We start from the raw sequence: 16,834 nt of genomic DNA, 5'->3' as shown, positions 1-16,834 counted from the left end.
CTAGGCTTGTTTCTCCCGACTGACATTTTCAAGGAAGCTTCACCAAAGGGTAGTTCTTCTATTGCCTCATTATTGTGCCTTTAGTTTTGAATACCAAATTATTGTTCTACTCATGGATTCACTTCATCTGCAAAACAACAAATGAGCTGACTTGCCTGTGCTCTGTCATCCCTTTAAACAAGCAGCCAGGACAATGAGTTATTAATGTAATAAATTATAAAATCTGTATTGTCTTTAACACTCATATCTAAACAACAATCGCTCTACAGGTGAATTTAATATTAACCCCATTCAGTTCCTTTACTGGCAACCTGCCATAGCACACATTTGACCAAATTCAAGAACCAACACAGGAATTTGTTTAGGTAACCAACCAGAATGCTTAAAGCCATAAGATATTTTAACGGTTTATTTCTAATAGCTGAAAAATCTGGGTGCTAACACAGTGGGCAATGATATTAGAAAACATGTAATTATCCAGTGTGTTAGTATTTTTGCTCTTCTTAATGCTAAGATACTTTATGTTGGATGATTCCAAGTACCCTCTATGTAAAAAGTTTAACTCAAAATCTTGTAGTGTTTTTCCTGTGTAGTATAATTCTAATGTAGTATTACACTAACAGTCTCATTGAAAAGGAAAATAAAGTGAGAAAAATGTTTTAGCCCTGGAACAGCACCCATGTTTTAGCCTGGTGAGCACTTCAGTGCATTGCTGAAATCTGTAAAAATAAGTAAATAATAATCTAGTGTTTTCTACAAAGTCAGGCTGGCTGATTAGGTGTTGAAAATGTGAGAGCACGGGAATGCTTGTGGTTAATAGTTATTCAGGAATGAGCATATATGACCAGGACTTTCCATGGGAGAAGCCAGACAATCAGACTGCAAAAAACGTAATAATTACTTTGGTCCTTGCTCATGAAATTATAAAAAGGATATTAACTTTGCAAGATCTATTACAGCCTTCTCCCCCTAAAAGGAACATTATTAAATTTACTGCAAATTCTAAAAATACGTATTTTACAATCAACATGTAAAATTCTAGGATTAAATAAAGGAAAAAAAATTGCCTTGTTCCATTGTCACATCAGTGCATAGTTTCACAGCTAGTCCTGAACAACTCAATTTTATGTAACCTTAAATACAACAGAACCTTAGCAAAATGTTTTTTCTTTTATAATAAAACCAAAATAAACTTCAGCTTCTGTTTTATATGCCAGTTGAGATTCTTTGCAGTAATTCCTTCCACATCTGCTCTGCAGCTTTCAGATTTATAAAAGCAGTATCTACCAATTTCCTTTCATCAAAATATCCAAATGCTGTGTTTTATAGACATGTTGGTAGAGTTTAACACTGAGTCACTAATTACAACTTGGAGTCATATATATGCTAAGGCTAAGAAAATAAATACATGTGGCTATGAGGAATTTAATATCGAAAATCCCAAACAACCTAGTCAAAAATTCTTCAAAGTGTGATAACGTACCAATAAAGGTACACCTGAAATTATCACAGAAGTTGTAAAAATATAATTGAGAATTAAAGAAAAAGTAAATAATAAAACTAAACACAAGTACCACCAGATTCTAAATTAATGACCTAAGATCATGTGCAGAAAAGTTGCCAACCAGATTGTAACAGCAAAACTGTTGCTTAAGAATGGTCTGGGAAAGAGGCTGGTATGGGAAGATCTTCATAAACCGTTTGTCCAAAACATAAATTCCTAGGATTTCTGAAGGCAGTACAGTATTGGTATCTCCCAATTTCAAGTTTGTCGGTTGCCAGTGTATTGTAAATGCCATTGGCTTTCCAGTGAACAGCCCATCGATGTGAGCATTCGAGGGGACAGAGAGCATAACATGGACAATCTCAAATCACATTAATCTTTACAATATACAGGATTAGGAGTTTTGCATTGTCCTCACTGATCTCTAGTGCCCTTTTCTGTGCACTGTCACTGCACACCCAATATCTGAGGAAATATGTTTTGTCACAAAAAATTATCAGTAAAGACTGCAAAACCAAAGCTTTTAATCCTGAAATGACATTCTAAATATCCAAGAAAATGAGACAAAAGGCAAAAGAGAAAAACATGCTACAGAAACATCTGTGGGCATCATATAACTTGGAAAGACAAGAGTTCTCCACAAAATTTAAAAGAGCAGATCAAATTGGCAAGTATATTTCTCTCAAGGAAACAGCATATAAATTTGTTGATCAAAACTGACATCTAGAGTGCTACAGGCTGGCTAACATAAAGTATCATCCACTACCCCAAGGCCAAGGTTTCCAGATTTTAATAAAGGTATACTAAAGAATCAGAAATGTGGCTATAACTCCAGTTTTCCTATTTTCTTTCATGCTAATCCTGGGATACAGGCTGTAATCTGAAGCAAGCAACATGCTCTTAAGGGTATTCTTATATAATCAGCAGAGAACAAACTGTTCCTTCTCTTCCTTAAATCTGTACCCAACCACACAAACAGGGTTCACTGGGACAGCTTTGCTGCAGAGTACTTGCCAGAGAGAGAACAAAGATTATCCCCCAGACTTTTCCTTTCCCTTTTCTGTCCCCTCCCTCCTAATTCCAAGAGAACGGCAGATACAAGGGGCTGTTCTCTAAAGCTGAGTCAAGATGATTTATGATAGACACTGACATTAAAATTTAAAAGTCCTATTGATGCAGAAAATATGGTTAAACTGTAAAGTTTACAGGCTTTATATCTATATATGTATATACAGATACAGGTATATAGATATGTTTCACACCTTCCTTCCTTCCTTCCTTGAAAAAACAACATAGCCTAACTGTGCTGATAATATCATAAATTGAAATCAGCCACCTTTACTGCAAATTAAGAACTAATGAACTGCAAAGGAAATAAGCTACATGGTTCTGGCAGATAAAGCAGGAAAGGGAGATGAATCACATGAGCAAACGAGGCTTCCCGGGTAGAAAAGGCTACCTGGCTATTTGCAGTGCTCCCATGGGAGATTTCAAATTTTTAATAATGAAGAAATTGTTTTGTCATACGGCAAGGTTAAAGAACATCAGCTAAGTGTTTTCGTATGGACCCCCTACATACACTACTACAAACAGTAGAACATAGGATCTTGTTCATATTACATAAAGATGACGTTTAATGAAGAAATTGAATACACATCTATTACAAGGCTTTAGTTGGCATGAAATATTTCTGGTAAAGTGGAAAAAAAACCCAACAAAATCAGGGTTACTTTTTAAAAGCAACAGCTTTTCCCTTCGCTTCTTGATCAAACCTCAGTAATGACTGAACAGTTTTCATGGTAATATAAAGGAATATTTGTTTTAAGACATAAAGTGCAAATGGGAAAGTAGAAAGTAAATATTATTATCTGATTCACAGTGCACTGTGGGGATTTTTTATGAAATAAAATGGATCTGCCACGTAGCCTTTCCAAATAATATTAAAAAGGTGTTTCTCTAACATTACTTAGCTTCCAAAAGCTGTCCACTACTTCCTATTAAGTAGAACAACACCTACCAGTGCCAGTTAACACCAGCAAAAAATCCTCCGGCCAACCTTCCAATGGAAAACATTTTGACAAGTATTTTTTCTAGCTCACTGTAGTACTTAACTGTGTCACCTCCTCCCTTTCTAACATTCCTCCCCCTTAAATTAAGTTGGAACCCCTTTCTCAACTCTGCCAGGCTTTAGGCACAGCATGATGCATCTGTGCTCAAGAGCTTGCACGACTTCCCAGTTAAATCAACTGCTCTGACTGAAGAGGCTCTTCCAGCACACCTGGTCCTGTCCATAGCCCTGTGCTGTGCTGAACAGAGCAAGAGAGTTACCAGGAAACTCTGGTATTGGAAATATTTGGCAGCAGGGCCCTGGGAATAAGGTACTGGATTAGGTATAGGGCCTCCCTGCCACAGCACTTGCACCAAGAACCTGCTCAAGAACTATGTAGGGGTCTCACCCCAACCCCAATATAAAAATCTGATGTGGAACAGAAATGGGTTTTTTTAAAGTCCCTCAGCCAAATAGGAGAAAACAGGGGGCAACAGTTACAACCTGCTGACAACTGCTCAGACAGCACATGTGCTCTCTATCTGTGCAAAATTAGAACTAGTAACCTAAATTCATCCTAGCTCATCACTTTGATTCTTGCCCCAAAGAATTTAATAGCAAGAATGTACTTGTTATCCCTCCCTTTTTCCTTTTTTTTTTTAATAAAAAGAATGCTTAGGACATATGCTACATATACAGGTTGTTTCATACCCAGCAACATCATTACCAATGAGATGTCCAATTTCACTACCTGCTAATTTATTGACGTTCACATGAAGGGACAAGGTCCACACTCTCCTGCTCCCCAGAATTTCAGAGAGTTGCCAAAGTTCTTCTGTACCCTCTAGTACCTTTTGCTCTGAGAGGGTGGATGATACTATTTAAAACATCAGAAATTATACTCTGTTTAGTCATTCAAATGCTTTAATGGTACTTGGACTCCTATTTAAATGGAACATTTACAGTGTGTACATCACACTGTATTGAAACTTTTATTGTCTAGAGCTGTGGATTTGGATTTTTAAGAAGGTTTAAGTTTATGCACTAAGGAATAAATAAGAAAAACAGCCCCACCTGCCGACAGAACAGTCACAGTACAGAGTGAAAGTTGAAGAACTTCATACTCCCCGAACAGAAAACACGGGTCTTCTTTCCACCTCTTCCACAGAGACCCAGCATCGCCTCATTTAGCAGAGCAAGAACTCAAATCTCCCTTTTCCATTGCTCAGTACGTAAATTCAGATGACAAATTAGTTTCTTATTATCCTTTCCAGAATCCACTGCTCCTCGACAGGATAACATACGAACTTCATTCAGTTCCATAAAAGCTAATTGAAGAGTAAAAAGTATCAACTGAAACCTATTTGAACAATTCATCTGCACATCCTATCTCATGTACTACTTCCTGTGCTCAGGACTGGGAGAACACTTTACCAAATCAATAAGGGGATAACACACAGTGCTCTTTTTCTTTTGAGTTTGTGGGGTTTGGGGTTTTGGTGGTGTTTTGTTTGGTTGGTTGGTTTGGTTTTTAGGGTTTTTTTGTGAATAGACATAATTCTAGAAATTTGTTTCAAGAGATTTATTATCTAGCAATAGATAATAGCTCTCATCTCTCATGCTACATCACCTACCGTTTGTAAATAAGGAAGATTTCAATATTACCTATCCAAAAATCTTTTCCCCTTTCCCTTAAAGCTTAAATTTCTATCTATTACATATTTTTAGCTGTTTGGAGAACCTACAGAGCTGCCACGAGAATGTGGCAAAGCTTCTTTGACAATTACTCTTCCCCTGCCTATGCCTGGCACAGCAAGTTCTCTTGAAGTACCTTGTTCTTTTCTTTACTTTAGAGCCTGTGAAACAGATGGTGTCAAGTTGTCCTACAATGAGTTAATTTTTGAGCCTACTAAGTGAAGAAGGGGGTGCTGGATAGACAGGCTAACACTGCTAGTTATTCCCCACTATGCAACTCTTCATTTCCCATCTATTTTTCCCTCTCTAATGTTAAGTCACACCCAGAAATAAAATTTGTTACATGCATAAAGCTCTCAAGTGTAAGCTTCAGAAATCCGCTGACACTGTAGGAAGAAGCACTTACCAGGATAATAAAAAAAAAGTACTCCAATATTTTTGTAATATTTAGCGATGATGATGGTTTTACACATAAGGGTTTTTTCCCTTGCTTTTTCCTCCTTAGTGAAAAGTTAATTATTGACACACCAGGATGAATTAAGTTATCACCTTGTGACAAGAAAGATAAGACTTGAATTCAAATCATGATATACAGAAATAAAATAAAACAAAACAAAAAAATACACAGAAACAAATCACTACTTGCACACAGGAAAATTTAACTTTACTGATCTGTCAATGTCACAGTGTTTCCAGTCAAGAAACTGCTGTATGGAAGCTGATGGAGCTTCTTTTTTTCTCTAAGTAGTTGCAAAGCATAAAAAGTGACATAGCATGACAGTATTAGCAGAATTTGAGGCATATGCTCATGTTTAACAGGGGCTGTTTGATTAACATCTCTTTCATAAAGCTTTTACAATCACTACATTCAGTTATGTTCCACTAATCAATGCAAAACCAGAGACTAATTCTTCAGGATCATTTTATTAGCAATGATGAATATAAATCTCTTATGAAAATATTCTTAACATTTCAATATATAAGAATTGTCTATAAAAATATACTACTACATAACAAAGCCAGTAACTTCTACAAAACATATAATTCAACATATATTTAACAATATATACGATATAGTAAAAATGCTTTAATTAATGCTGAGGGTATTTTTACCCCCTTTTTGTCATACAGTAACTCATATAACATAGGAAATTACTCATTCTGATATACAGAAGTGTTATCACCATAGAAGTCTATGTATGTTCCACCCTGAAGTCACCTGCATCCGCAGGAATATAAAGCCAAAATTTTCTTTGGATGGACAGGCAGTTAGGACCACAAAAACATTCTGCTGGTAGCTGCAATGTCCTGCTGAAGTCAGTGTTGCACATCTGCTGTCAGTACTGCCAACCCTGAACCCACGTAGGGGCAGAGATCATGTTCCCACTGCCTTTGTGGGACTGATGCCACAGATGAGCCTCCCATGGCTAGATAGGAAACAGACTCTTCCTGGTTAACTGCTGCTAGTTAGCAAGAAAATAACTTCTAAAGAGGCTACCTCTCTAGAAATAAACCTTCTTCCAACAGACAGCTTGAAAAAAAGCTCAAGGAAGAGAAAATACCGTGGGGGTGTTTATTCTAAATGATGATCAGGGTAGTAGTATTCATCTTGTCATTACCAATCACAGGAGGCACCATCGTGGTGTTTTGGAATTGGGAAAGAGAATAGTTTCAAGTTTCAGAATAAAAAATGACACATTGAACTAGTTATTTTACCAATGCTGATAAGGTGAGGCTACTTCATGCCTGGTGTTAGGCAAACGCAGGAAATCCACTTTAATTATGCAGACTGCCCTTGCCTACACAATGAGCTTGTCAAATTCTTGGTGTATTCAAAGGGCTTTTAGATCATACTTTGACAACCACCTTAACCTGAAAGAAACTGGCTGCTGCACAGTGACAGTACATAGCTTTTTCTGCCAACAGCTTTCTATAGAAGAGTTGGGTACATAAGGCTTTAAGGCTATAAAGTCCCACTGAAGACCACAGACAACTACAGTGTCTTGCATAGTAAAGAACATAAGAACCATGCATGTGATGCATCAGTAACAACTAAATCTGTTGACCCTATGTTTATGTGCAAAACAATCAATAATTAATTATTACTCTTTCTACTCAGATTCATTGAAATCAGTACATTGAATGAATATGTTGAAATTCAAGAGAAACTTAACTTTATAACACAGCAACTGCAATGCAACAATATTCCATTGTATTACAAAGGAAGAAGTTTCTATTAGAAAAGTATGTTTATCAAACTTTAAAGTAAAGATCACAACAGGACACTACTGATGACGAACATGAATATATTTCTGACTCAAAGCTCAGAAAAATAACTTTTGACCCTGAGAAACTTGCTGTATTAAAACTTTAAAGCTAAAAAAGATCAGAATCTGAAAGAATCAAGGCTCAGCCAGTTACATTTCAGATTCTCAAACTGTTAAGATTTGAAGAAAAGTTTTACCATCTTAACAGAAATTTTAAGAAGTATTTTCCATTAAAAACCCCCCATCATTTCATAGTACCCCTAATTTTACAGTTTCTTTATCTTCAAGGGTTACAGCTAATATTTAGGTTTTAAACCTATATTTGAGAGAGAGAAAAAATTTAAAATTGAGGCAGTTGAAAAACTTATAGCTTAAATGTCTTCAATGCCCAATACCATCTAGAAAAGCTAGTTACAGGATCTAGCTTGTCATGCTTTATGACTAGAGAAGCCCTAGTCAAGTCCTTCATTCTCATACCAGTTAAAAAATTCTCTAAAAGATGGATCAAAATCAAAATAATGTTCCAACACATATAATGTTCTCCAACATAGGATCTTGTTTAGATAGTTATTTTAACAACTTAAATATTTAAGAAGGTTTGGGAAAAGCAAGAGGAAATAAGCAGATGGAGCCAAAAGGAGATCCTATAGGTTTGAACAAAGAAAAAAAAACAAACAGTCATCTGGGTTTTTTGGCACTACAGGTATGAAAATATATCAAGAGTTTCTGCAAGAACTTGAGACAAAAATTACCAGCCACTATATCTGGATGCTGATTTCAGATCAGCTTATTTTCTAGATTTATTTATATGCTAAGGGTAAGAAAACAATCCTTTCTTCAATAGCCTGTTCTTTTCTATCAAATGTAAAAAAGATTCATTGAAATCGTATGAGCAAAAGAGTTTTTGATGTAAGCTTCCACATTATTTTTATTCTGTACTGACATAGCAGCATTCATATGCTGTAATTTGAAGTATTATCTAATTCCCCTTCCTACTGTTTTTATAGTGTCATTGAGTTCAGGCTACACTGGTCTTGCTCTTTCCAACAACCTTACTAAAAAGATATGTAGCTGGATCAGCTCCCAGGTCTAGCTCATCACATAACCTCATAAGCACAAGCACTGAGCCAAAAGGGGGGAGCAGGGCTAGCTGACAATCCAAGTTTACATCAATCTGAACTGCTCTGGAACCACACCTTTATAAGTGGCAATTCAAACACATGCATATTAAACATGAACTGAAGCAGTAAAAAATGCAGTCTGTTCTCCTTCCCTCCCTGAAAGCTATTGCTCAATGGCAGCGATGGCTGAGCAGCAGAAAAACAATCCCAGTTCACAGTTCCAAGTATTAAGCAAAATAGGTGCCAAACTGGAATTTTATTACATGAGGTTCTAAAGACATAGGAGAGCAGTTTCATGCTACTCCTGACCCCTTTGGGAGTAGCTGAACTTCAGCCTTGAGGAGAAGCAGAAAACACACAGCTATGAGCAGGACTGACTCTATCACTCAAGTGGAATCTGCTCATACCCATAAACACATATGGATTCAGGGTGCTGGTTTACATACAGAAACTTGCAGAAAGAGGCTCCTCACATCCAGATACATCCCAAAGTACTACATGCATTCCAGTCCTTCGGGACTGGAGTCCCTAGATCTGCCCTGACAGGATTCAATGCTTATTGACAAGGAAAAGACATGTGACTAGACATCTACAAATCAAAATAAGGAAACATCCACCACCTTCAGTGATTTTGAAACAAATGTATATCAAGTGTATAGAACACTGCATTTTCCTTTAGAAAAACATTAGAGTGAGTAAAAAACTGAAAACTTCCTCATGATACAAATGACCAAATAAAGATCGACTTAAAATTTTCTTTAAACTCTACTGAGACAAGACCTGAAAGTACATAAGTCTCAATCTGGGAAAATCCCACTTCCTGATACTAAACATTTGGTCCTCCTCAAACATGAAGGACACCAAGATCAGTAACACAAGTATTTTTTCTTAGTATTTGCTGCTCTCAAGACAAAGCCTATAAAAGTGAGATGTGCGAGAAAAGTGACAAGCGTAGATTTAAAAGCGCCGGCTGCAGAAAAGGGGCTGAAGTTGCCCACTAGCACTGCCTGATGTAGTGTGGATGCTTGAATGTGATGTGTATGCATAGCTCTACCCTTCCACCAAGCTCTCCTCAAACCTCTCCTGTAGAATCTCTATGGCCTCGGCCAACCTGCATTTTCTGTGAAACTGCAACTACCTGCACTCTTGTACATTCTTAGAAAGTAGGCAAAAGCTTTATTGTAAATGCTCCTAACTTTATGAAGGCCAAGGAGACTTAAACTTGGTCTCACAAAGAACTTTAGTACAAAAGAATCTAAACAAAAGGATCATAAGCAGCATTAAAAATAACCTATATTAAATACCTAAAAAATATCATCTTTTGCATAGAATAAAGAAAAGTGCAGCTACAGAGTAACATTCCATACCACAAGAAATGGCTAATTTAAGAGCAGTATACAATTAAACATTGTCTTTCATCACTGAGAGTTCAGCAACTAAAGACATGTTTATTGAGAAAATCGCATTTGGGGAAAAAAAAGGGGATTAGGTTGTTTCACTGTGTCTGTAAAGCAAATACACACACTTAACATTCTTTTTAAAAGAAAGTAAAGCTGATAGATAATTTTCGTAAGTTAATTTTCTCTTTATATTATTTGGAAAGATGAAATAGCTTTTGTTCTTTTAAAATCCAAATTAAAAACAAATCCCCATTTGGCATCCGTTTGGTGCAAAAAAAAAAAAATACAAAGCTTGTAAATGTGCAAGCTTTACGTGTTCTATAAAAGTTGGTTGTTTAAAGATTACTAGCTCTTCATTCCCTTCTAACTTTTGTACTGCAATCCCTCTGGTAATCAAGCATGGAATAGTATTAAATAAGCCTGGGAGACTATTTTCACTGCTCTGAAGAATAAAGAAAGGGTTTAAGAAGTAGAGAGTCAAGAACTTCAGGAAAATAAATATTCATAGAATCACAGAATATGCAGAGCTGGAAGGGATCCATCAGGACCATCATGTCCAACTCCTGGCCCTGCACAGGACACCCTAAGAATCACACCATGTGCCTGAGAGCATTGTCCACTTCTGATAGAAAGCAACAACTTTAAAGTATCTTTCCACTGCTCAGGTCTAAATATGAAAAAGAAAAGCATATACCTAATCAATTACTAAAACATCTTCAATTCTGGTTTAAAATAAAAAAAAAAAAAAAATTATTTTATTGGATATAATTCGGTACTACAATTTGGTAAATGCGATATTTAAAATAAATAAAAATAAATATTATGTATATATATATCTCAAGATTGCTTGTTTCTGCAATGAATTAGTTTCTATACTCTTAGATTTCACTTTGTTTAGCTTTTTTCACGCTTTGTCGCCACTTGCGAATGGCGGTTCCAATACTACTGGCTAATACACACAGGGCACCACCCACAGTCCACCAAGTTGGCAGATGATTGAGAAAAAGAATTTGCAAAATAAAAGCAAAAACCACATCCATTGTTCTCATTATGGATACAGGTCCAGCTTTCTCTATCTGTAATGCTTTTGTGAGAAATACCTGACCCCCTAAACCTAACAAGCCTATTAAAACTAGAAAAACCCTGTCTTTACCACACTGTGGTAAACGCCATTCATTCAAAACAAACAATGCTATAACACACCCAATTAAACCAATGACTGCATAATACCAAATTGACAAAAAATAATGCACAGATTTTCCCACCTTCCTTAGTATAACAATAGTCGAAGCTGCAGATGCTGTGCTTGCAATTGCTGCTATAGTTCCTTTAAGGTGATCTGTGTAACTTCCTTCAATCCCCATATCACGTGACCCAAACAGAAATGGTGGTCTGGCAATAAGAATCACTCCAGTGATTGCAAAGAGGGTAAACAGAAGATCCCAAAGACTGTATTTCTCTTTGAGAAAGATCCATGCCAGCAATGACGTAAAAACAGGACTGCTAAAAGTTATAACAGTGGCATCGGCCAGTGGCATGACTTGGTAAGCGTAGTAGAGAAGAACCATTGCAGTAGAGCCAAGGAATCCTCGGAAGAAAAGAAAAATTCTTTTACCTTTTGGTCCCAAAAACCCTGTTCTGAAAAACAGAAATGTCACATTAATTGCTTATTTCATGACTAACATTCAAACACATTTAGATGTACACACCCATCTAGATGGCACACACCCTTCTACAAGAGGGACTTCAATATCCAAATATTTTTAACTGTTTAATCACAGAACAATTTATTTTCATCATGATCCACAATCACATTCAGAGTTCAGAACCTGTTCTTGCTATTAATGTTTTGCATGCAAAGTAAGGCAAGAGTATCTACAAACTACCCTCTGTTTTTTTAAGATCACCACTTCATGGAAGATCAAAGCATTTGACAAGATAATCCTTGTAGAAACCTCTACAATTCAGGGAGCCAAAGATTTTCAGTTTTCTGAATCATATTAAGAAACTACCAACTAATCCAAAACAATGCAGTTATGCAGCTGAAGTTCAAATTAAAATAATATTGCAATCTGATTTAAGTGATAATTGGAGATCTACTTTTAAGAAATAACTTAAAATTTAAACATTTGCTATACTTACTTGTAGTATATTAAACCAGGAAGAACAAATGCCATTTGGAAAACACATCGAAATGCACTCACTTCCACTGAATGTAGATCTTCTATTTTTTTAAGAAATAAAGAGGCCACTGAGAAAAGGAAGGCAGACAGTACGGTATAAAACAGACCAAGTCCTGGACATGTAGTTTTCTTCTTTGTTCCTGCAACAGATATTTCTACAGTTAATAAGGATCTATTAGAAGACTTCTCTGATCAGGTAGTTCTCCACTGCAGTGCTCCATACATCTGTAGCGATTCTTGTGATAGGGGAATCAAAGAAACATATGCAAATATTACATGTATTTATCAGACCTACCTTGAAAATATTTTTCACTGACCACCACGGGTCTCTTTTTTTTCTTAAAACAGGGTGTAAGAGATGAACTCTAACACCTGGGATACAAAAGTTCTCACAGTTCTACACAAGTTAGCTTTACTTCTTGTGGCTATCAGACTAGTATGGGTGATTTTCTATAGCGATTAGTTATGATTCTGCCTGAGGACCAGTAAATATAACTGACTACGAAATGGCCCATGGTCAAATTCTGAAACTTATTACCTTGGGAATCATCTGCTTATGAACCTTAGTTAAATCAGGTTCACAAGCAAATATTTAATTTCCTTTTCTCACCAATCCACACATATAAAATTTGTGTACAGAACATCACTTTTGTTATACCTCATGTTTACTCTGTAGCTAAATCACCCTAAATATGACCTAGACCTACAGAATTTTCATATAACATTTTTATCTTGCTATAAAAATTCAAATATGTTCTTCAAATAGGCATCAAATATACATTTTTAAACAGAATAAATTCAAGTGACTAATAGTAAAGCATCATAGGCCTGATGTCTATCATAATTCCATGAAGACTGTAGTTTATGCTTATTTATCACACTTTTCTTTCCTGAAATAGTGTCAAGCTTCCTCATTGCCTCGGGATCTCTTCAGCAACACATTCTTCCTCGTTCCACTCATTTTCTCCACCTTTGACTATTAAACAAACAAACAAAAAAAAGCAAAACAGAAGGAGAAAAGGAGAACTGCTGCTGCTGCTGACCTCAACACCATCTCCAAAGAAATTAGCCTTTTTTGTTAATTGCTTTGTTTCGTAAAAGTAACAGCCTTTCCACTGAACCTAGAGGTGAACACCATGAAAAAAAGAGAACCCATCTAACAATCTGAGTGGGATGTTACCTCACTGTCTCTTTTTCTCTGTCTGCATAAAACATTAGGAGTTACCTTTTCTTCTACAACACTCTCTAAAGATAGGAGTGAGAACTCCATGTCCCAGAGACAGTGTTTTGATAAAAGGGTGCCTCATCTCACATTAGTGTGGCAGCCTGTGAGCCTTATGGATCCTCTAAAACATAACCAGCAGGGTACTGCTGTGAGTTGCTTAGCAACTAAATATGGTTTTGAGAGGCTTTTTTTGCTTTGTTTTGGGTGTGTGGTTGTTTTTTTTTTATATTAACAAAACTTGTTACAAACCACTTTGATCCTCCTGGAGATCAGTACTCATGGCTGAGAAACTGCATCTTACTACCTAAGAGCTGAGACTGTGGGCTGACACAGTTCTAGAGGCTCGGGCATTAAAACAGATCCAAAGTAGGCAAAAGGCCTGCTTCTCAAGGGATCCTGCCACGCTGCAACTGAAAGTGAGTTACAGCTTCTACTAGAAATATTTCTATTTAGCAACAACCACTTACATAAAAGGGACTATAAAAACTACCACCAACCAACACTGGACCGGGACATCTACCAACTATGAAACAGTGGATTTCAAAAATGTTCATGAATTATGTAATGTCCTAATCCACATAGTCACGCAACAGAACTACAAAATCAACAACGTCTCAATATTAAAGCAAGAGGAATCAAACTGGCCTGTAACTGAAATGGGAAATCCAAACCCATGGTGGCTTATGGATGAACACAGCACAAACAGAACTATTAACTTTTATTTCAGGCATGATAGCTTGTCCGATTACTACAGAACAAAGCCAATCTAAATAATGGAAGTGTTGAAATGGAAAACCAATCCAATTAAAACAAAATATGCTGAGAGGATCTTATACCCAGAACTAAGCCTTGCACTGGCAAGAACAAAGAAAAAGCAGAAGGAACTCATTTCTGTAAGCTACCCAATATACCAAGCCTACCAGAAACAGAATCTTTTAATACTAGAATTTAAACCATCAACATCTTGCATTGCCAAGGCACGTACTCAGTGCAATGAGAAAGTGTTTTATTTCCTTTTAAAAATAAAATGGTACAAGTTCTTCCACCAAAAACAAGAAGTGCAGTTCTGAAGAGTACTTATTTCAAAGTAAGTTGCAAGGAGAAGTTAGATTAAGATAACAATCCCACCCCACAAAATCTTAAGCCTCTAAATACTAGCCCAATGCCATCAAAACATTCAAGCACTCATGCTTTTTTAAGACTGTAGGAGCCTGGAAATAAAAAAGTTTCAAGCAGTACCTAAGTCCTCTTTTTTGAGTGGCTACAGATTTGGTTTTCCAATTTTATTCCCTGGCCAACTCCAACCTTTCAAACAATTTTCCACTCCTGTTTTAAGTCCTAGGCAAATGCCTCCCACTGCATGTCGTTCCATGTGTAAATTTTGTTGTTTTAATGCCGTGCTTTGTTCTAAAAAGTTTTTATACCAGCAAAATGCATACAGTGAGGAAAATCACATTTCTCACATATATGCACCTTAAGAATAGTAGCAGAGACAGAAGAGTACTGGTTATTGCAAAGGTGGTCAGCAGGATGATTCTCCCAGACTTTCAGGAAAGGCAGATGACTGTGATCCATTCTTCACATTATAAAAAGCAGAACAGCTCTCCTACAGTCTTCTGTTAAGTGCCAGGAGCACAACAGCCTGCATATGAACTAATCATGGTCATGCAAACAGGATCTAGGGGTGATTCATAAAGTTCAGTCATAGACTCTGTCAAAAATTTTGCCAGACAGACTACTCAAAACCAAAGTACTTTTCTTGGTGAGTTAATACAAGTTCCTCAGGAGTTCAAACACTGGTTGCTTTCCACTCCCTCAGCTTTGCCTCAAAAGTGACACTAATGTGAATTTCACTGGTCAAGTACGCTCTTCTATTCTGATCTCTCCGCAGCACATTATCAAATCTATATTTCACTAGAAAGTCAATTACAGTCAATTTAGTGACAAATACATTTTCAGTGATATTGTTTAGAAACTACACATGCTAAAGTACTTTAGATAACAACCTCAGAAGTTATTTTAAGATGGCATTTATGTTTTAAAAAGACTCCATGTAAAACTTACATATGTTGAGTATTTCACAGGAAGTTTGTGGCTTTAACAATTGAAAATGACCAAGAAGCGAAGCACAGATTAAGACAAAACAAAGACTACACTCACACTAAAGCATGAAAAGAATTGCCCAGGGAATCACAGCCACAAGTCCGTGAACCTGGTGAACTGCACTCGTGCCCCTGCTCAAACGTATTTAACAGTGCCAGAAGTTCACACTGCCAGAAGGTGCCTCTATTTACCCAGAACTGTCAGGTCTTTCTTCAAAACTTTGACAACAGGAAGTACTGTTTCCCGAGGGATAATCGCTCCCGAAGCGCTCTCAGGAGGCGACAGAGGAGCCGCCCACCCGTGGGGATGAGCGGCCCCAGCGCTCTGCCCGCTCCCGGGGCCATGGAGGGCGAGGGGCACGGAAGAAGTTCCGCCTGCCTGTTCCCATGCACTTCTCCGCCGGGGCCGGCGTGCCCGGGGAAGAGGAGCGGGAAGGATCGGGCGAGGCCGAGCCCGCCCCGGGTGACCCGGCGGGCACCAGGTGTGACCCGGCTCGGCAGCGGCGGGGAGGGCGCGGGTTCGGGGCGCCCTCTGCGGCCGCCCGGCCCCGCTCCGCTCCGCGCCCGCCGCCACGTGCGGACAGCCCGCTGCCCTCGGGCTGCTGCCCGGCCCCCGCGCCGGCAATGTCACCCCGACAGCGGGCAGGATGCTGCCCTCCCTGACCCACTCCCCTTCCTCACCAGCTGCCTCGCAGCAGCGCGGCCAGGGCAAGCCCGAGCTGCAGTCACAAGCGCGGCGCTCCTCGGCGCCCGCCGCCTCGATGCCGGGCGCCGGGCACAGGCACTGCTGCCCCGCACCCGCCCCGTCCTCCTGGCCCGGCTGCACCTCCTGCTGCTGCCCGCCCGCCGCCGGAGCAGCGGCGCCCTCGTCGCCCTGACCCGGCACCATGAGGACGCGGGGCTGCCGCGATGCTGCCGGCGCTGCTCGGCTGCCGGCGGCACCTGCCCTCCTGCGCATGCGGCGTGGCCGCCCAGCGCCGCCCGCCGCCCTCCCTCGGCCCGCCCGCAGCGCCGGGCACCCGCGGGGCGGGGCGGCTGCCACCGGGGCCCGGCTCCGCCACCGCCCCCAGGGCCCGCCTGGAGCCAGCGGGGCAGCCGTCTCGTCCTGCGGGCGTACCTGTCTGGGCAGCCTGGCGGCCGCCGAGCACCCCTCCCGAGGCAGAAGGCAGCGCCCCGCCGCTTCCTCCCCGGCGGCCCCCCGAGAGGGACCCGGCGCGGGCAGCGGGGGCTGTGCCGGGGAGGAGAGAGGCTGCGGTGCCTCGGGAGGGGGAGCTCTGAGCCCGCCGCAGA

The 16,834-nt window shown here is 39.2% G+C and overlaps 1 protein-coding gene across 1 annotated transcript; it reads right to left on the bottom strand.

The window, feature by feature from the left end:
* Window positions 1-6,154: 6,154 nt before the first annotated feature.
* Window positions 6,155-16,442, bottom strand: SLC35G1 (solute carrier family 35 member G1). The gene is made up of 3 exons (XM_050305328.1): window positions 16,226-16,442; window positions 12,177-12,357; window positions 6,155-11,672 (listed from the first exon to the last, which is right to left on the bottom strand). The coding sequence occupies exons 1-3, from the start codon at window positions 16,431-16,433 to the stop codon at window positions 10,913-10,915; spliced, it is 1,149 nt and encodes a 382-aa protein (XP_050161285.1). The 5' UTR covers window positions 16,434-16,442; the 3' UTR covers window positions 6,155-10,912.
* Between the last annotated feature and the right edge of the window lie 392 nt (window positions 16,443-16,834).

This window comes from Myiozetetes cayanensis, unplaced genomic scaffold (genome assembly GCF_022539395.1).
Source record: "Myiozetetes cayanensis isolate MyiCay16 unplaced genomic scaffold, myiCay2020 scf10, whole genome shotgun sequence".
In the NCBI taxonomy this organism is placed as follows: Eukaryota; Metazoa; Chordata; class Aves; order Passeriformes; family Tyrannidae; genus Myiozetetes; species Myiozetetes cayanensis.
The sequence above is the reverse complement of the archived record's forward strand: the minus strand, read 5'-3'. Positions and strand labels throughout refer to the sequence as shown.

Excerpts from the sequence above, each read along its gene's own strand:
- SLC35G1 (XM_050305328.1), bottom strand. The coding sequence starts at position 16,433 with ATGGTGCCGGGTCAGGGCGACGAGGGCGCCGCTGCTCCGGCGGCGGGC. Across the intron at positions 12,358-16,225 it reads GCGCTGCTGCGAGGCAGCTG|GAACAAAGAAGAAAACTACA; the intron begins GTGAGGAAGGGG and ends TATCTGTTGCAG. Across the intron at positions 11,673-12,176 it reads CCTGGTTTAATATACTACAA|AACAGGGTTTTTGGGACCAA; the intron begins GTAAGTATAGCA and ends TCTGTTTTTCAG.